General features: G+C 42.0%; 1 protein-coding gene across 1 annotated transcript; it reads left to right on the top strand.

Moving 5' to 3' along the window:
- Positions 1-85: 85 nt before the first annotated feature.
- On the top strand, positions 86-21,400 carry LOC115330718 (COP9 signalosome complex subunit 4). Its single transcript, XM_029992642.4, has 11 exons — positions 86-475; positions 884-963; positions 2,179-2,330; positions 6,624-6,727; positions 10,011-10,164; positions 11,131-11,281; positions 13,339-13,423; positions 16,637-16,722; positions 19,350-19,465; positions 20,051-20,135; positions 21,207-21,400. The coding sequence occupies exons 1-11, from the start codon at positions 399-401 to the stop codon at positions 21,338-21,340; spliced, it is 1,224 nt and encodes a 407-aa protein (XP_029848502.2). The 5' UTR covers positions 86-398; the 3' UTR covers positions 21,341-21,400.
- Positions 21,401-21,646: the final 246 nt, after the last annotated feature.

Here is a 21,646-nt window from a genome sequence, read left to right as displayed (position 1 = left end):
ACCGAACGACACCGAAATAAAAAAATCTCTCGCTTATAGACAGAGCCTTTCAAGGAAATCAAAAGAAAAACGCTTTTACAACTGCGTTTTCCCCGTCACAAGCGGAATTAGTCATCCAGTAAATAAAGCTAAAAAAAAGTGTAAACACGCGGTACGCTTATACCTTATACCTCGATTGTGACGCATGGCCAGTTATAAAGAAAAAAAAAGTAAAATAATTTAACTTATCTCCACAATCTTTCAGGTTTCACTTATTTTTAACTAGATTACAGTCATATAGAATGCCTTGGGTCTAAAACTGACTGAAATCGGGTACATTTTTATTGTATTTACGACCGCTTCGGATCGAGGTATTCGGTAGCCGCACGCACGACGCTTTGGAGGCTTTGGTGGGAGAAATGGCTGCAGCAGGATTTCGACAGCAGCTCGCAAATTTGGCGATCACCGGAGGATCGCCGAAAGACCAGGCAGAAAGGTGAACGGGAACGGAAGAAAGTCGCACTCAAAGCACGATCACAAGTTGTAGTCTAGCGCAAGTGCTGAATGTCAGTCCTTTAGCAATGCCGCAGCTTTGATTACAGTATGAGCAGTGTTGAACATCAACTACGACTGCATTTGAAGCAGTGCAGTTAATAGAAATGACATTTAAAAATTATATATATATAAGTCGAGGAATCTTTAGAATGTGCCCAATATTTCCCCTCGTTAATTTTCAGTCTGAAAACACTATTATATGTGCCGCATGTGCGACTGATGAAGGAAGGCTTGCAGAAATCCAGCTCCGCTGCAGTATCCAGACTGCACGTTGCAGTGCCCGTGTTCACAGCGTCATGTGGTGCGCTGTCGCTACAAGAACAGGTCCCCGCCCTCGTGTCGCTTACAGGTATAGGGCCGTGCTCGAGAGCATTCTGAAAGGTACCTCAGAAGACCTCATCGAAGGCTTGAAGGTGTTCGTCGAAGCAAGTAAGTGGCTGTCGTCGAAGCATTCGTTTTGTGATGTGTCAAGTTTGCATTTTCTCTCTAGGTAGTAAAATATTGTTGCTCCCACATCATAATTCTTGGAGAGTATACTTTCCCCTTCCTGCTATGTGCCTCATATCTGGTTTCTTCACTGCTTCTGTTTGTATGGAACGCCAACAGGAAGGCATCTGTTACTTTTTTCTTCTGTTGTATGTATTTTGTTTTGTCTGTAGCCTTAAATTTCCGTACGTGTGACCTCTGATACAATCTATCAAGAGTTTATTGTAGGTGTCATAGTAGGAAAACCAAGAATATGAGGGGTGAACAGCCAGTCTGGCTAACTTACATACATTCTTCAATGTCCATTGCTTATACTCATGCACACATATCCTCGTTTGACCTATCCAAGCTTCGACGCACTTTAAATTAGAACAGAGCATCGAAATGCTGGGTGTCTACCACCGGGATTTCACTTGGGAAATGGCAGATGGAGTGACACTTGGCACGCCCCGGCACAAGGTTGGGATTAATTTCAATCACCTATTGTCGTCGGTGGTAGGTTAAGAACGAAGTGGAAGCTTCTCTCACCTTTTTCCACTTTAGCAGAGCGAACGCTTTAGAGGAGGTCGCCTCCTCTCCAGCATTCGGTGTGCTAAAGTGGTAAGAGGTGCGAGGAGCTTGCACTTTGTTCTTGACCTGCCACCGACAATAGGGACATTTTACATGGTATTGAATTTGCAGTTAGTTTTTTTGTCTAACCTTTGGTTACTGCAGAGGTAACCCTAACTGTCTTGGGGGTTACATGTGGACCCCCATAGAATACTTTCTTTACAGAACAAAAAGCAGGGCATACAAAAAAAGGAAGCCGAATGCACAAAGACCCAAAAGCATTACATAAGCATATTGTGAGAATGTAATCCAACTAATCGTCGCCACCAAACATTTTGCTTATCAGACTGTAGCCAGAATCATTACACTGGTCTATCAAATGGAAGCGCACGCTCACTAGCGCTGGTACCTGGATAACGGCAGGCCAGGATTAAATCTCTTGCTCTGTACCTGTCTGCTTTGCCTGATCATCCTCACAATATTTTTTTTTTTTTTTTTTCTGGTTCAATTCTAGTTAATTTTATTGTCTTTGACATTGTTACGTTCCTGGGCAAACTGGCGACGGAGTCCATGTTTTGAATGCTCACGTGCACTCCTGGTTTTCGGCAGTTGTGAACGAGAACGTGAGCCTGGTGATCTCCCGTCAACTGCTGACGGATGTGGGGAACCACCTTAACACCCTGCCGGATGACGTCTCCAAGCTGGTGTCCCACTTCACCCTGGACAAGGTGCAGCCCAGGGTGGTCTCCTTCGAAGAGCAGGCAAGTGAACGTAGCCACGGAGTCGTGGTCATCACCACCTTAATTTCGCAGTGTGCCGTCAAACAATGTCTACAAAATGTAGGGAAAAAACAAAACAAAAAAAAACAACATTCCAGTGCAATGTTGATTGTTTAGCCTCCACCGAAACGTAGCACTAGCGGCCGAAACAAGGTGCCAAAGTTTCAGAACTAGCCGTTGTCTCATTAAAGAGTCATGAGTAATTTTCTGGAAATTTCAACGAGAAAATGGTGGTCGGGAGCAGACTTGTACGTAATCCGTTACAAGTAAGGGCCCCTTCACACTCTTGCGACCGAGTGAGACCGAGAGAGACGAGACCGGTTTTCAAGCCTCTTGCGATCTCTTAGGACCAGCTCCGCTACAGCACATCTGGTCCTGAGAAGTTGCAAAAGGCTTAAAAACCGGTCTGGTCTCTCTCGGTCTTAATCGGTCGCAAGAGTGTGAACGGACCGTAACGAAATTACTTGTAATCCCTTACAGTTATCAGTAATTTAGTAGCGGAATAATTAAATATTTTCTAGAGTAATTTTAAAGTAATTCCCTTACATTTTTTACGTAACGGATTCCTTGTAATCTGTTATTTTTTGGGGGGGTCCAAACCCCCCCCCCCTCCCTTTCTATAGGAAGGGTTGTTTTTATTTTGGTAAAGTCGAGCGCAGTGACACTCACGCGCAAATGAAGACTTGGCACCCTTCAGTTCCGCAAAGCCTTTTTTGTTTGCAACACCAAGCCCCTAAATTTATTTTTTTTAGACCCTAACAACAATGTCGAAAAACCCAAATAAACATTTCTACAAAAAGAAAAAAAAAGGGGGGCACGTTATATCCACTTTTTTAGTCCTGTCCTTTTTTTTTTTTTTGTGATCGAAAACGGGGAGAGGAGGACGCGAAGTGATTGCGTACCTCTTCGAGAAACTCTAGACGGTAAGTGCACAGACAAGAATTAAGAATGGCCTTCTCGTTTATGATGACTACGACCATTTTCATTATGTCACAACACCAGACAACGCTCCGTATACCCTACAAACCACTAAAGGAGATGTGATAATATGTGAAGGTGCTATTGCCACAAGCATCCTTGTTCGTTGCTGCACACTTATCATCTTCCCGAAAACAGGATGTATTTTTTTCTGTTTCTTTCACCTTATTTTACCCTGTTTTAAAAGCTACCTATTTTTTTGTAGTCCAACTTCTAGAGTTGGCCCTCATTATTTGTGAATTCCAGCCAGGTTATCTGCACCTTAGTCACCCCTTTTGTGAGTCAGCTTTTTGCGAGCACTTTGAAAATGGTAATAGTCTTCCTTTCTTCTTCCTGTTTTTCCCCCAGCAGGATGCACCTTATCTGAATCAGATATTGTTACAAATAAACATAATGGTGGCTGACGTAGACTTGATATTCTGGGCTCGGGGAGAGTGTGAAATTCGAGAGTGGAGCCGTAGCGCGGCTTACTTAGTACTCTGCCCTTGGCGGCCCGTGGCATCAGCGAACGTCTCTCTGGAGAACACCGGGGTAAACTGCAGTCGATTTGTGCTTCTTGCGTTTTTGAACGGCACCAAGAAAGGTACACACGGCAAACGTGCATTTACATGGAATTGTTTTAACCGACGTTCTAATTAATTGTTGTTATGAGTGTCGTTTGTTTTTTCGATTACTTATATTTATTTATTGGAAACTTTTTTTTTATTCACCAACGTCTCAACCGAGGTTCGACCTGTTCAGAACCAAAGGAAGAAGAATATCGAGCCAAACCTTATTTACTATTTAATTATCACCTTACTGTTACAACTATGTTTTGCTATTGTCTGGCAATATATGCCGGTATAGTAAGATGGACATAAATCAATTCTTATTCTAGTTTTCGCTAGATATATGCAGTCTTGGGTAAGTTACTTTTAAAAAGTAATTCGTTACAGTTACAGTTACTTTCAGAAAAAAGTAGCGAAGTTACCGTTACAGTTACCGAAACAAAAATGTAACTCGTTACAGTTACAGTTACTTCTAAAAAGTAACGACGTTACTTTTCAGTTACTTTTCTATGACATAAAAATTAGGAAAAACTAGAAAACGCTTTTCAACAAGTTTCTTTGCATAAAAAAAGTATGCTTTTGACTTCATATTGTAACTTAGCAGCAGTTGCTTTTCAAAATTAGTGTCTGAAAGTTCCCCTGATTTGATAATGAACACGTCCCTGCCCTTGCTGAACAGGCGCTCGTCTGACACGCTGGGTGGGATTGCTGTGTTGTCTCGCCGAAACAGGTTTTTGATTCTGGGGTAGGCGTTGATGCAACAAAGTGCCGTTTTCTGCGTTCAAGTTGTTAGTAACCACCTCCACCACAACGAAATACACTCTGTTCGCCGGCCATGGTAGTTCTTTGTTCTTATCAACATTCATATCCTTGGTAGCACTAGCATATTGCTGGCTCGTTGACAATCGCGCTGGGTTCATAGAGTCCCTGGGCATATTTAAGTTCGTACCCGGCAAGCCAGAAACAACCCCCGCGCAAAGAGCAGTAAATTTTGTCTCGACTGCTGACACTAACTACACCGGAGTAGTGGCGCAAATCAAAATACGAAACATGCGCAGTGCGGAGTGGTGGCGCTAATCAAGATACGAAACATTCGCAGTGCCCTCCGCGTGTATTGTTGTTTCACGCTTGATTCACAAAAATAAAAGGCGTCTTTGCAGAAAAAAAGGAAAACCGCAAGAGAGGTAGTTCTTCAAGATACTAAGATGCAAGTGTTTAGTCGCAAAGTACAAGCGCGTGCTAAAAACAACTGCTCTTTTTTTAACCAAATCTACCCGTGGCTATATTCAGGTCGTGAATGCCGACAAAGAATGTATTCACAAGTTTGTGCAAAATATAACGTGACACTCGAAATGTCGGAACAGACAATTTGGAAAGCACAAAGAATGGGTAAATTGTTCAGTGATATATTATTCATAAAAAAACTGGAAAGTAACGACGAAAGTAACGTCGTTACTTTCAACGTTACCTCTGAAAAAAGTAATAGAACTACCGTTACAAGTTACAGTTTTAAAAAGTAACTCGTTACAGTTACAAGTTACCAAAAAAGTAACGAAGTTACAGTAACGCGTTACTAGTAACGCGTTACTACCCAAGACTGGATATATGATGACTTCTACAGCTTTGCGATTTCAAGAATGGAGAATTTTAGTCGATCGGTCCGATGACTCCGTTAACGATAGCCGATACTATTCCGCCGAATGTGCGCAAATGGAACAGGTTGCAACAATAAGAACTTGAATAACCCTCTTCCGTTTGTTTCTTAATTTAAGACAATATTGTTGAAAGTAATGCAACGAAAGTAACGGATTACTTTTTGGGGTAACGGTCCCTTACTTTCATGGAAGGGGAATTGTAATTGTAATAAATTATGATTTATCCTTAAGTAATTGTAAATGTAATTCCTTACTATTTTTCAGTAACGTGTACAAGTCTGGTCGGGAGCCCTTGAATGCATGGAGCTGAACGATGCGTGATGCCAGTTACCAAGAACGGACCCCATTTTCCCCATTGAAATTTTTAGAAAATTACTTATAACTTTTGAATAAGAAAACAGTCAGTTCTGAAACTGTGGCATCTGGTGTGGACTGCTAGCACGACATTTGGGCGGAGAATGAATGTTCAGCAATACATGGTTTATTTTTGCAATAAAAAAATATATATTTTTTTTGTTTTTTTTTTTTTTTGTTTTTTTTTGGTTTAAAAACGTTTTTGAAGGTTAGTACTGAAGCTTAGGCTACCTGGGAAAAAATGTTTTCAAATGGTGAGGACAGCACATACAACAGACGAAAAGACAGTGAGTGTGCAGGCAAGCTGGTGGTAGTTGATCACGTTGTGTAAAACTCAGTGCTGTGGGTTTCACGCAATGAAACACAAAATAAAGGAGCACATACAGACAGCACTGGAAGGGACTGAATTGTTAGTGGAAAGACAGCCCTCTGAAAAATGTACACTGCCTAAGGTATGAGCTTGGTTTGTAGTATGTACTGACATGTATCTGGCAATACTGACCATGTTCTTTCTTGGTTTGGCACATAATCCTTGATATTTCATTCTTGAATTTTTTTTTTGGAAGTCTGGGTTTGGGTGGTTGGAACTTGCTTTTGCCTTCTGTTTCTTGTATTGCAGCTTTTCTAAGAGGCTCCAATGGTACTGCAATAGTTGTAGGTTTAAACGATGAAAGAACCCCGCATAGTCTGACTTGGAACCTACCCTTTGAATTTCACAATGACGTGGCCATCTTCCTCAGGTTGCCAGCATTCGTCAACATCTAGCCGAGATTTATGTGAAGGAGCAGAGCTGGAGAGAGGCTGCCAGTGTCCTGGTTGGAATTCCCCTGGAAACTGGACAAAAGTGAGTTGGACAAAGCACTGCATAGTACTGGGTTTGTCCTGTACTGGGAAGTGTTTGGAAGTCTTCAGCTCATTGATAAACCATGTGTTGCAGGGCTCCTAAACTTTGCTGGAATGTAGCCCCATCAGGAAAGGCAGTATATAAAGGTTTCAGCTGAATAGGTTGCCTAAATCAAAAGTTTAAAGTGATTTCTTAAAACTTTTGTATGAAACACCGTTCTCTGTCGGTTGCAGGCATACATACATACATATATATTTATTCCTGATCAACATTTTACAGAAAAATAATGCTGGCCCACAAAAACAGCATTCTGCTTGTGTATGGGAACAGGCAACCAACTAAAATGCACATTAGAAAATTTAAAAAGCCATGACGAAAAAGAAACATCTCTTAACAACAAAAAAAGATGCCACCCAAGAACATTGTTGTTAATGCAATAGAACAAAACATAGTTATGGAAACACCTCAGATCAGAAAAGGAAACACTTTATATATAAAAAAAAAAAAAAAAATCAGAAAGGAAACACTTTATATATCAAAAAAAGAAAACATTTTACACAAACAAACAAAATGTGGTTCATACGCCATGAAATAAACAAAGCCTCTAGGTAAAGAAACTGCAATGGCTACGACTCACAGGTCTGGTACCATTTCTTCAGTTTTCTCTCGGCACTCTTTTGCATTTCACATTTATTTGAGTCTCTGGAAGTTCAATAAAAAGAGAAGGAATGTAATGATTTTTTTCATTTTCCATACAGTATGTATATTTTTAGAATTACAAACTTTTCAGTGCATCTCAAGTCTCTTTTCTTAATAACAGCAATTTTAAAGCTAGAACTGTAACAATTACTTTTCATGCAGATATCTAACACATAATTTGTTTTCTTCTTTAGTTTTCAAGGATGAAGTTCTGTATGCTACTATTTTGTTGACCATTTGTCTTAATATTCTATCTATAGTTCTTGTCGTGGAATGCAAAACAGTGTTCATATAGTGTAATGCCATAGCACAATGTAGATTCCGCTAAAGCTTTAAACATAAACAGGGTTATTTTTAAGCTACAGGCCCTTTTTTATTTTATATAAGTACTATGCACAAATAATGCATACCATAGAATACCGCGCATCCGCCCATTTCACATTAAAGTGATGACCGGACAAGTGGCCATCGCCCATGTTTTTTATGATTATCTCCGAAGCTTGAGTGGGTGCTTGCCTGGTATTTTACGGTATTTTTTTTTTTTGTTATAAATTCGACAATTTTACCCTAGCACGTGCTTGTCTACATACATACCTAAATATTTTATTAAACTAACATATGGTAGAGATTCAGAATTGTAACTTCCGCATTGTATCGAATGAAGAAAAAATGTTTGGTGTCAATACAATTAGTTTGTGTGGATTTCTAAATCACATATATGTTGATTCTTGTAACATTTACAGAAATAGAATTAGCTGCGTAAACCATCTCGTTAACATATCAATCTGTCTTTTTGAAAAACGGAGACTGCATCATCGTAGTTTTCATGTGGTAATAATAATACAGTGTCATCTGTGTATTGAAATACTTTAGACTCTAGAGAAAGAAATCCCAATTAATTTAAATGAATATTAAATAAAGCGGACCCCAGAGTAGTTACCACCTTGTGGAACGCCGAAAGGGACTCGAATAGTGCTATTCATGTTGTTCATATTATTAACCATCTGATACCTGTCTGTGAAATAGTCCTAAAAGATTTGATGGTACCGACACCTAAACCCCATTTTGTCTGGTTTTCCTAGCATTGAAGAGTGATCAGTGGTATCGAAGACCTTTGAAAAGTCAATGAAAAGAGCTGCCGCCACTGGCAAAGTTTGTCGTATACAGCCGAGGCACAAGTGCTCCTTGCTGCAGACTAATTTCCTGCTGTCTAATCTTCCACACAACAAACTTAACTGACTTATCAGAATATCAATCACTACAATCACTAAACTACCCACATCAACCCCCGATCGCGCAGCGAAGAGGCATTCACCTACTGTAAATTGGCCTTTTCTAAAGCAGGCAGCGACTTGTGCCGCCCCTTGTCGTTCGGAATTGGCTTTCTAAACAGCTGCGCTGCTCTCATAGGAGTGGGTACGGTAGCACTGGCAGCGCTACCGTAGCCACAATGGAGAGTAGCAGCACGGCAGCATCGGCCACGCACCAGGCACGTGACCATAGTGCGCACACGACAGCTGCAGTGGACGGCGTAGCGAGGAGCAAAAATGGGCAGAAACGCACAATTGTGCCGACTGAGTCCTTTTTACAGATCTGTCCGGCACAAGGAGGGGGGCCCGTTTTTCTGTGCATCTCTACCGATTTCGCTTAGATTTTGGCATCGCATGTAGGGTCACAGATGTCGTTTCCTCGTCCGCATATTCTCGCTCCAAGATGAAACAATTTGGGACTCGGATCGAGCACGATTGGGGATCTCTGACCCTGCCAAAGATTGGCGCATCAGTCAAACAAATGTTTAGGCGGCATAAAATAAAGTTGCGGCTGCCCATGAAAATACTTTTGATATATATATATATATATACACTCGTTCGCAAGGGTCCTTTCAAATATGCTGACGCACGTGCAAAACAAGAAAGCACATGCGCTCAATGTGCACGCAAAGCGTAAAAAAACAAGCAAAAAGAAAATGTTTTTGAGCGGCGTCAGCAAAATGGTGATTAGTCAGTCAACGGCGTGCGCAGAATGGAAGCAAACAAATGTACACACAAGCGTGCACATTCTGTTTTGGCCCGGTTCAAATAATTTGTTAGTGACTATGTTGCTGCGTAGAGGCTTTCTACGCAGCAATGTTGTCACGTAGCGCCATCTAGACACAAGGTTGCACAATAACAGATGATTCTAACCCAAAACCAAGAATTTGCGACAGCGGAGGGGCACTGCAGCGGTGTCAACCATCGCTGCTAACTGTTGCTGCTGCCATAGTATTTCTGTCCTTTATGCTTGTCACTTGAGAGCGATAATTTTGTGTAAAAATCTATTACTTTTGACCTAGAAAATTTGTAATACCGGTCATTTCCGCATTGTGTTGCCGCACAATGGCTTCGTTAAACAGAAATATTTGTTAAGCAGGAATTGGTTGTAGTAGTAGGAAAGACACATTGAATACATAGCAGATTGGCCGGGACTTTATTTTTGCTTCTTTAAACGAGCGTTTTTGTAGTAGAGGCGTTCGTTATAAAGGAGCTTGACTGCTTATGCCGTCCTAGTAATAAAACAAATTGAATTGACTCGATCCCGGTTGCAGGCAGTACTCTGTGGACTACAAGCTGGAGACGTACCTGAAGATAGCACGCCTCTACCTGGAGGACGAGGATCCCGTCCAGGCGGAAGCCTACATCAACAGGGCCTCCCTGCTCCAGGCAGAGACCAAGAACGACCAGCTGCACATTTACTACAAGGTGCCGCACTTCTGGCATTCTTTTGGAAGCCACAGTTTGCAGTGGTTGGTGCTGACTCCTCAAGCCAACCACTGCACTCTAAAGCGAGGTAGCTCGCTTTAGAGTGCAGGCTCTCAAAATTCCCGAACTGAGACACTCCCTCTGGCACATACACTGCGTGAAACAGTTGGCACGCAGAGTCACCAGTTGTGCCACGCCATGACAGAAAAAACTGCCAATCGTAGTGATGGGGCGAAACTCCGGAGGATTTACAGTGACGCGCAGTTTTGTAATTTTAGAGACCTTTCAGCTATGAAACCAAGTCAAGAAAAGCTGGAAGTTTTGTCGTGCTGCCCTCTTTACATCCATTTACCCTGCAAAGAAGCTAACAAATTTATATTAATTGCACTGGTTCAAAAATTTTAGTATGCTTAGTTAGTCTGATTAAGTAGAAGGTTGGAGTTGTTTTGGGCTCAAATTAGTTGATCAGGCTGTTGCTGAGTCTCACTTAAATTGTGTCTTAGCTGTAGGAGGATGGTGTGTTCCTTAGGTACTCAAATCAAGTTTATGCGGGAAGGGGCACTGAGGCGAATATGCGGGACCAAGAATGTCCTAGAAGGGCATCCCGCCGAGTTCTGGGAAATTCATTTGGGGAGCCTGGGCTCTAATGTTTAAAGAATGCCCACACATATACTTTCTTGCAGAGTGCTCGGAACTTCCAATGATGACAAACAACCGTATGAGCATAGCAACGTCAGCACCGGTGCTTTTTGTGTCATCTTTTTTCTAACATTCAATAGCCCTTTGGCAGCTTGCTAACTGGATGACAGGTTCTTTGTTTTCAGCTATAGAACTCCTTACCCTGTTCTTTTTCTGGGATGAACAACTATGTTTTCAGCAGGGGCGCAATTCGTCTTTATATTGCAGTCAATTAAAACATTGATTGATTGATTGATTTCTCGCTGCATTACCGCTGTGTCCTGGCAGGTGTGCTATGCCCGGGTGCTCGACTACAGGCGTAAGTTTATCGAGGCAGCCCAGCGCTACAACGAGCTCTCCTACAAGTCCATCATTCACGAGGACGAGCGCATGACGGCACTGAGGAACGCCCTCATCTGCACCATCCTTGCCTCTGCTGGTGGGTGTCCGTCCCCAAATGTTGCAGAAACCTCTATGCAACCAGGATCGCTCATAAAGTGGACCTTTGGGCAATAATGAAATGTGTGCATACATAAAGATACACATACACAGAGGCAACCATTTACGAGGTGCTCTCGTTAAGGATTATTTATTTTTCGAATCAAATAAATTTTTATTCAGACAACTGACAAGTAGTACAGTTGTCTGGGGGGGTCATCACAAAAGGCAGTGAAAAACCTGTCGAGGTTACTGTCCCCCGTCCCCATTCGGTCACGTCATTCAGCAAGCCTGGAAAACAAATGTCGAACAGAGAAAGAGAACTCGCAGGACCGTCGTAAAACAAACATCAAACAGGCAAATCGGCAATAGGAAAACATGGCATAAAAAGATTAAAACAAGGAAAGGAAAACCAGGCAGTCACCCATGAAGCAACCCACTTCCATCTCTCTAAACATGCACGAGTGGGACACAGAAAGTGGCACCAGACTATAAAATATAGCACGAAAAAATTGCACCAGCACACTACAAGTCAACCAGTCACCCGAACAGCAAAGACTTAAAAGAATTTGTTCAAAGTACCTCTAAGACCTGAAAGTATAACGTGAGGGGGGATTGCATGGTTTAATTGGACACATGAATATAAACAGAGATGGCACCAGCGAAAGTGCACAAAAATAGGTAGTGTACCTGGAAAGCGCAATCTTTCCATGTGGCAGTATTGTTTGACTCTGTCTTCTTCTGTCCTTCTATGGTTCCCTGATGATCTCTCTCAATCTTCCTTGCTCCCATGTTCCCGGTGGTCCTGAGGTCCAAGCTTGTTGCTGTCAAGTTCCTTTTTATTTTATTTTTTGTGAGCTGTCTAGAAAATAGTGGAAAAGCCGAAACAGCAGAATACCAGCCCATTTTGCATATATTCCTTTCAAAGGTGCTGCATTTTTACAATCTGTACCCACTTATGGATTTGTGATTTCTAACGTTATGCACCTCGCACCCTAGCATCAAGCTAAAAAAAAGAAGGGCAAATTTGTTTTATGTTATATGTAAAGTTCCATGTTTTCGGATAAATTCGAAAAAAAGAAAAAGTCTGAAAGACACTTGCTGGTAAATTTTTTGTAAATTGGGATTTATCCAGAAAAATCCAAACTTTGAGTCACAACGACAAAATAAAAAGCAAAAAAGACGATGTTTTACGAATGAACTTCATAAGAACACAACGTCAGTGATCTCAACGAGATGCAACTTCAGTTTCCTTTGAAATCTTGAACTACTGACAAAAGGGGCTAAAGGATAAAGAGCTAGAAGGCAAAGGGGAATGTTTTTTAACACGTCCTCAAAGAAAAGCCAAGTTCACAGTTTTTTATGCGTAGCATTAAGGAGCTCGTGTAGCAGAAAAGCCGGCACTGGTGGCGTGACGGGAAATTCCTGATTGGTTGATAGAGTCATGACGTCACTGCCACATGACCTCTTGTCGGAATTTCAAACGACCCACAACGCTCAAGTGAAACGTGACGTCACGCAAAGAATGAAAGTGATTAAAAAACATGACATGTAATGTGCATTAAAGGTTGCTGCATGTCTCAAATGATTTCACTTAATAAAGTAATTCAGTTGCCCTAAAGAAAATTTTGAAGAATTTTAGGCGGGATTCAAACCCACGACCCTTCAGTTGTGAGCCAGACACGCTACTGACAAAGCCATGTCCGTTGCACTTCCTGCTCACTGGCAGAAAGAGCATGAGACGCGAATGAGAAGGCGATGCGAACGGGGCCCGATAACGCTATCACATTCCACTCTTAAAGGCGAAGCTTAAGCGTCCTTTTAAGTTTTCAAGTTCCCATGCCACTTCGTGACCTCCCGCTGAATATGTCGCAACACCCTTTGGGACTGCGACCCACATTTTGAGAAAAATTGGACTCCACAGTCGCTCACTGGTGAGATGAATCGAGCCGAGTCTGTCTCTCATTGAAAACAAGCCATAGTGGCAGACAACTGGATATCTGATGTTTGTTTGTGTGCAGTGCAGTTTCGGACCTTATTTGATCTCTTGCTATGCAGGCCAACAGCGCTCACGGATGCTAGCTACTTTGTTCAAGGATGAGAGGTGTCAACAGCTGCCTGCCTATAACATTCTGGAAAAAATGTGAGTAGTAGTTCTTACATCATCGGAACGGAGGTGTTTCATGCCGAGCACAAATTCGTCTGCTTTTTTTGCAGGGATTGTGGTGACGTGCAGAACGCCGAGGTCTGATTGGCTCTGATTGGAGAATAGTGGCTAGACGTGAAAACAAGCTGCCTTGAGGTCTATTCACTATCCTTCAATCACAGCTCGGCGTTCTGACGTCATTGCAAGCCCTGCAAAAGAAGCAGATGAACTTGTTCTCCGTATGCATTATAAGCGGGCTTCGACAAATCTTTTCTTTTATAATGCGTTCATTTCAGTGTTTCCTCTAACTATTACATACTTGCTTGCGATTTGAAGGAGCTGAAAGTGTGAACAAAACAGGGATGAATGAAGGCACACATACAGAGACTAATGTTAATTTGTAACTGCGATCCCTTTTTTGTGCTTGTTTTCAAAGCATATATTTTTCTCGGTGATGATTGCTAGATATGCAAGAAAGGTGTGCCTACATGAACCTGTTCGGCTTTGCAAGTTTGCACTCGTTTTTTTATTGTAAGTGTGCCTTCATTCATTTGTGTTTTGTTCACATTTTTTAGTTTTTTTGGATCATAACAATGAACTACTTACCTACTATTTTCAACTCATGTTTGCATTGCAGTTTACACACAGTCGAAGAATGAGTGCCAGAAGTTAACAGAAAGAATTAGTTCATTTACAAAAAAAAAAAGAAGTAACTTAGCATGCTCTTCAAAGTATGATCAGAGTCCTCCAATACGCTACTGCTCACAAAACTTCTCCGCGACGCCAGAGTTCTTTAATACCCTTCTGGTCATGAAACATTGGCAAAAGTTTGGTGCAAGGTCAAAAGCTGCTGCTAGGGGTGCTACTGTGTCCGAGGGGGCATTTTCGTTTGGCCGCCCCACTCTCGGGGCGTCACCCCGAATTTGTGATTACAAGTAGTTTTGAAAAAATATTTCCTGTACATCGAAATTTTGTTACGCCTTTGTTTGATCACTGTATGCAAGCACCGATTAATTTTTATTGATCTCTAACAAGAAAACTTACAAATAAGCTTTTCTCAGTTGTTTTAAGGGGACACACTCCCTAGGAGGGTCAACTTTTGAACCCTTGGCTTAAAATTAATGAAATTTACAGGGTAGGCTGGTGGTCATACTAGAGGATGCATAACAAAATTTCAGGTCTTTCAGTTGAGTGGGAAGGAAATTAGGGCAGCTTTTATCAGCAACACACCTACATTGTTTAGTTAATCTGTCGTCGGAAAACTATCACAATATTCAAGATTTTTATTTGCTAGATATGTAGCAGAATGCCTAGGAGGTGCAGCTATAGAAAGCTTTTTGTAAAAAGTCATTTATTTCTATCAATTTTCTCTTCTGCAAAATTGGTAAACTTTTTGGTCTTCTGTGTCTTCGACAAAATGTCAACATTTTTTTATAAAAGGCATCCTTAAAGTGACAAAAAAATTCCATAGCCGCATTCCTTATTAAATTTCAGTCAGAAAAAGTCAAGAACGAGCCTTTCCTGTATTGCCATTATCAAACGATAGGTTGACTAAAGTGGAATTTATACCAAAAAGTAGAACGGAGAAAAATGAGTTCAAAGTGCTCCAAACCCTACCTTTTCTTTAGCTTCGGTGGACAGAAAATAATTTATAAAAAAATAACTATGCAGTGTAAACCAGTGAAAATTTCTGGGAATACTCTCGAGACATTGGTGGATGTAAATATGTAATTTTTCAAAATCAGAGTTCTTTGCAGAAATTTTTTTTTCTGGGTAGTGTCCCCCCTTAAAAAAGATCAATGCATTTTCAAGCAAAGAAAAGCTAAGCAATTGAGCATACTGGTTTTCAGTGCCTCTACTGGATGGCGCTGGTTGCAGCGCTGAATTTTTATGGTGAGGAACATAATGAAAGTTCATTTCGAAAAAAAAAAAAAGGAATAAAAATGTTATTAGTTTGGAGATGGTTACAAATATATAAGATTTAGCAGCTGATTGAGTGTACAGAGCCGAAGACACTTGCGTTAACGAGAAACGCTGTCGGTGCGACGACCGATTGTCTCGATTTATGGATGGCTTGTTCAGAGTAAGACCGAAATTTGGACACATGTGCGAGTTGCCAGACTACCAGCAGTGCAGGCTAGATTGGCGGCTCATAGTCCCCTCGTCGAGGCTATACTTAGTTTCAGCTGAAGTCCAGATGCAGTTGATGCTACAAGCGCGAGCTCCGGGCTTTCAGCGTCTCTGTTCAGGGCCACATGTTTGCGTTTTCAGCATCGACTACGTCTGGACTTGAGCTGAAACGAGGTATAGCACCGCGCGTGGTCGTGTGCCAAGTTCTTTCATAACAGCACGGAGAAGCTTCGTGACCAGGAGCATATTATAGGACTCCGCTAATGCCATGGAAGAGCTTGGTACGCTACGACGGATGGTGCTAGCGTCGACAAGAGTGCTAAGAGCCATCAATCTATTCAGCACCGCTGAGAGTCTAGCAACTGGAAAGTGGTATCGAAATTTCAAACACACGGGTCATCGCACTGACAGTTTTTCTTGTTAATATAAGCGTCTTCAGCTCTGGACAATCAGTCAACTGATCAAACTTCCTTTTCTGGAACGCTCTCCAAAATAATATCATTCTTCATTCCTCTTGCCTCAAAATGAATACTTTATACCGCTGTCGCCGTCAAACTTCAGTTTCGCGATTAGCGCCATCAAGTAGGGGCAATGCAAATCCGTACGCCTGATTGGCTGGTTCTTTTTCGCTTGCAAATACACCGTCTATTTGAAAACAAACTAAACAAGCTTATTTTAATGTCTTGTTGTTAGAAATCAATAAAGAATGACCAGTGGTTGCATACAGGATTCAATTAAAGGCATAAAGATGTTGATGTAATGAGACATTGTTTTTTGTAAGTTACTTGTAATTGCAAATTTGAGGTGGCTTGCTGAGAGTGGGGTGGTCAAACGGAGCTCCTAGTGGCAGTTTTGGACTCTATACCAAAGTTTGGTTGAAGTTTTGTGATCAGTAGCGTATTGAAAGACTCTCGTATGACTGTGCAGTTGTTATGGATGTTCAGTTTGCAAAGAGATGCATATTACTTTTAGTGGAAGCGCAAAATAATTTGCTCAATATTTATGTACCCAGAAGGGCTGTCCTCGCTGTAAAACTAACTGGAAACATTCTCATGTTTGTTTCTTTTTTTTTTTCTTCAGGTATTTGGACCGCATCATTAGGAAGAGTGAACTTGATGATTTTTCAGCATTACTGCAGTCCCATCAGAAAGCAACCATTGCTGATGGTAAGACATACTGTAACAACATTCTCCATTAATGCCTCTTGGGACCAAAGTCGTTACAAGTAGCTGACACTAACGACGTTTGGTTTACATTCACACTTGTGGTTGACATAAGGAGTGAGTTATTTGCTTGTCTAGTTGTTTTGCTTCTAGCCCCTTCATGCTAAGAACTTATTTTTCCTGTTCTCTCAATATTGTTATAAGTGGATCGCATCATATACATAGGCTGTGGAAGCTTGAGCGCAATAAAGTCGTGGCAAAATAGAAAATAATGAAATGGCGTTCTGAGAATGATATACGGTGCAATCCACTTACCGTAATGTCCCGAGTGATTTCCCACACCCCTGCCGCCTGAAATTCATTAAAAAAAAGTGGGGTGGGTCGTGTCTCAGTGGGTCAGAACAAAAAGTTTTAAGAAGGCTAAAAAAAACGCCCATTTTTCTGTACACACCTAGCACAGCTGCACTCGAATTAGTTTCATTGTTTTTTGCAAGAAATGCTCATGACAGAATGTTTTACTGTCAGAAGTTTGTTACTTGCGTACTTGCAATGAACGCCGTCGATCGGCATACAATCTGAACGTTCGTTCCATGAAGGCATGTTTCTAACACCGCCATGTTCTCTTCAACAGTAAAGAGAAAGGTCGACAAGAAAATAGAAAAACCAACCAGGTGCAACGAGAGAGCGAGCAGTCGAAAGAAGCAATGCTGGGGAAGCGGGAAAGCAGACGATCACATTGGCAAATACTTTGGCGTTGGACCTAGTTGGGTGCCTTGTCATTCACAAGAAGCGGGCTCTTGCACAGCTCTCTTTTTTGGTGCATACATGCATGTATCCGTGTGTGGTGTGCTATCAACACTGGTTGAGGCGGCATTGCTGTGTGGCGTGGACAGCAGCACGAACAGGGAGCTCGAAAAGGGATGCTTTAAAAGCACCTGTGTGCGGCTTTCCAGCAAATTTTTATTTACCCGTCAGCTTTGTCTCGAACATTGCACAGCCTTACCAAACACGGTTGCAACGTTCCGGGAAAACGAGCGGGTTCGTGGGGATTTCATTCCGGTGGAGGTGGACTTTGACCTTACCCTTTCGCGGTTACATTCCAGGATATGGAGCATTCGCTCACCTTGCGATTCCTGAATGGGTTACTGCTTGTGTTATCTTTTCGGCTTCTAGCTTGTCCAAACAAACTTCTTTGTAAGCAAAACAAAGTTTCATTTTGTTATCTCCATCGTTTTCCTTTCGGGGTCGCAGAAATCGGAGATGAAATGCGCAAACAAAGTGAGGTGCTTTTCCCTCCTTCGCTTTACTTCGTCACAAACGTCCTCTAACCATAAGGTCCGCGGCCGCATTATTCCGGTAGGATGATTGTTCGCGGTTCGGGGAGTTTGCGTCGGGGTATTTGTAGGGGGGGGCGATGACCCGGGATATTTTTTTGGAAATCGATATTCGCAAAAAAAGTGGGCGAATATCAATTTCCACTATATCGACTCGGGAATGGGCGATGACTCGAGATATTACGGCATTATGATAATGATAAAACCCAAAAATATAATCATTATAACCGATTATTGTTGTATCTGAACTGGCCTCGAAAAGTGCACAAAATAATACCCCAGGCTGCAGGATGGAGAAAGTTACTGAGCAATGCAACATACTCATCACATCATACAATATCAGCTTTAAAATAAACATTTTCTTTATTGAGTAGTTTAAATGAACAAGTGTTTGATAAATCGTGCATAAAAGGCAGGAAATTGATGCCTCGCACGCAATTCTGATGCGCTACATATCCAGTTGCTATGCGTGTGCTGCCCACAGTCTTGTCGCATGTATAAAATCGACCAGTAACTGAATCGCGAGGAGAACACCTTGAACGTAAATTGGAGGCAGACGATCATCGATGATGGCACAGATAATGTCGTTGACATCGTCGTAAATTTCCTCGTCAACGGCGGCAGCGGTGATAAGATTATGGAGCCATGACGTTGCCATGGCGGCCAAGGTGGCACACGGGAAGAGCTCATTGATTTGGACGAGGCTCCAGGCTTCTTTAAACCTTGACACCAATGTTTCAGTATGCTTTGTTTCATCTCCACCAAAACTGTTGATATTTGCATTTTCGCTGCGTGCATCTCGCTGGCGCCATCTTTAAAATGTGACGACGGATGACGATGATGATATCGGTCGGCTTCAGGTTTGACACAGCGACAACTCGCGGTGAATTTCGATACACGTCAATATGGCATACGCATGTCGCGAGTGGGGTGTCGTTCATTTGGTGGGTCTTTTTATTGTTAGTTCCATTTCTTGCCTGACTCTTTTATATTTTCCAATTAGCGCATTTATGATCGTTGTAGCCATTGCTATGTGTGGTTTATTTTTACATATACCCAATGCAAGAAATGCATGGTTCTCTGGAAACATTGCTATAAGCAGTACATCATTATATTTGGTATCGTTTTAAGTGGATTGCACTGTATTGATTTTTTGGCAAATTTTAATGAGCCATTAATTATCGGGCAAAACTGTTGGAGTTATTGCTGTCTTCAACTAACGCCTAGGGGCTTGCACTGCTAGGGACAGATCCGATTGCACCATGTGTTGTGTTCCACATTTTGTTGTTTGCTCAGGGTCCACCATCTTGGACAGGGCCGTGGTGGAACACAACCTGCTCTCGGCCAGCAAGCTCTACAACAACATCACCTTTGAGGAGCTTGGGGCACTCTTGGAGATCCCACCTGCAAAGGTCTGTCCACATCAAGTCTGATAGGCTGCTTCAGCTGTTGTTGACCATGTCTGAAACTTGAAGATGATACTTTCACGGAAAGAAAGGTTCAGTAGATCATTGCTGATGTTTTTGAAAAAAGAAAGTAATAATGTGCGAAAATATGTTAAAACTGATGACGCTCCTGGAGGGTATTTTTCTTACTCAGCATTGATGTGTAGCATTGGCAAAATGTGGTTGCAGACAGATGCACCGGTGTTGTGCCAAGGCTCGTGAATTGGACGCAAGCTGATATTCATGCGGGCACACTCGGGGAATAAAATGGTTTATGTTTGTCTAGCGAACAACTTGGTCCTACTTTCGAACCCTCTGCAACGTATGCACCGCTTGCAAAAACTTATAAGAGCGTTTATCACCCAATAATCAAGGTTAGTTGGAAGGCCCATAGCTTGCCAATGCTTGGCGAGAATGAAAATTTTAGAGTCCTACTCTGTTCCCTTTCACAAACATACAAAAATTATGTTCAGTGTTTTGTTGTTGTTGTTTGTCTCGAGTTTTGCAGTTTTCAAGGTGGGGTCTGTAGGAATCCTTGTGTGTAATTTCCAGGCAGAGAAAATTGCTTCCCAGATGATCACCGAAGGCAGGATGAATGGCTACATTGATCAGATTGACTCCATCGTCCACTTCGAAAGTGAGTGTCATTAATGCATGCACCCCTCCCCTACTTTGTTTCTTGCTTTATTGGGACGAGTATCCTATAGTCAGATATGTGGTAATTGACTTGCTTGAAAACTTGAATATAACATCATGTTTGGCCTTGATCAAAATTTCTCTCATTTTTTTTTCTTTTTTTTTTGCACTTTCCCCTCAACCTTGTTTTCTGCCACGGATCTAGGAGCTAATCCTCCCAAGAAAGTAAAGACTTCTTCCTTTCTGGTTTTATGCCAAATGTCAGAGGGGTCATCCCAACTTATTCGTGACAAGTTGAATGACCATGTTGTTATATCTTGGTAGGCTTTCGTATTCTTTTATCCAAATGCTACAGCTAGCGGGGTCTTTGTCTCTTTTAAATTATATTGTCTGCACGGACAGATACCTGACACCACCTCAGAGGAAGAATGCCATTATCGCTAGTGCTTGCACTGTCGCAGGAATGTTAAGCTTTCCACAAGCGGTTGAAGAACAGCAGAGCATTAGCCTGGGTGTTACCTCGATGCCTTTAGTTCTTTGCATCTTATTGGCAGGCCTAGACACGGATTAGTAATTCTGCAGCCGCCTATGGTCTCAGCTCGCTCAACTTACCTCGAGATTGTCTGTGATCTGCTAGTTTGATTAAGGGCTTATTGCAGTATAAGCGTATTAATGTAAGTGACGTTTTGGTGTTCTCCCATCAGAAGAGCGTCCAATTTGTAAAACACCGCAATAAACCGATCTCACCAGCCAGTTTGACTACGCCACCGCTGCCGCAATGCATCAAGGAAACTTCGGTCTTTTTGCTTGAGCGACACCCTCGCTGGAGCTCCTCGCGTGTAGAGCACGAGAAGGCACGAGCCCTCGCGCGCACGGCTGTCTGCCTCCTGTGAACTAAAGTTATGGCGGCGTCACGCATGCGCCTAACGCTTAGTGAGATCGGTCTATTGTGTTTGTGAAATGTGAAACTTGATGCCCATGTCATAATGCAAGGTTTCAGATCAAGAACAGTCCAACCTATCAATTTAATGACCCCTTTAACCCTCTTCTGCATTTCTTTTTGTTCTCTCAGGCCGAGAGATCCTTCCATCGTGGAACCAGCAGATTCAGAGCCTTTGCTTTCAAGTAAACAACATCATTGAAAAGATTAGTGCCAATGCCCCGGAGTGGATGAGCCAAGCTCTGGAGGATCAGATGGTCTCCTGAACTGTAAATAACATGAGTGTGAGAAATAAATGTACTGGGAATTTCTGTTCATAAGGCAAATAATGCGAAGGGAGTTATTCATTTTGCTGGCATTCGAGACTTGTTGTGTGTTTGTCCACTTTTTTGTGTGTTCCTCTGTCTCAGGTTTGTGCAATTATGACAGAAATGGGTGAGAATCTGACCAAGACCTCAGTAATGTAGATACCTGACTAAATCGGAGGACATAATATAATTTTCGCTCGAGACACGTTTGAATTATTAGTAGGAAAGTTGACCAGCTTGTGAGCTTGCATGCAAGATCAGTTC

Source organism: Ixodes scapularis, unplaced genomic scaffold (genome assembly GCF_016920785.2).
Source record: "Ixodes scapularis isolate PalLabHiFi unplaced genomic scaffold, ASM1692078v2 PGA_scaffold3__209_contigs__length_174095766, whole genome shotgun sequence".
NCBI classification, from domain to species: domain Eukaryota; kingdom Metazoa; phylum Arthropoda; class Arachnida; order Ixodida; family Ixodidae; genus Ixodes; species Ixodes scapularis.
This window is presented reverse-complemented; position numbering and strand designations above follow the sequence as displayed.

What these genes read in the sequence shown, in the direction of transcription:
- LOC115330718 (XM_029992642.4), top strand. Translation starts at nt 399, where the DNA reads ATGGCTGCAGCAGGATTTCGACAGCAGCTCGCAAATTTGGCGATCACC. An exon ending in GAAAGCAACCATTGCTGATG is followed by an intron (nt 16,723 to 19,349) that starts GTAAGACATACT and finishes TTGTTTGCTCAG; the next exon opens with GGTCCACCATCTTGGACAGG. An exon ending in CTCCATCGTCCACTTCGAAA is followed by an intron (nt 20,136 to 21,206) that starts GTGAGTGTCATT and finishes TTGTTCTCTCAG; the next exon opens with GCCGAGAGATCCTTCCATCG.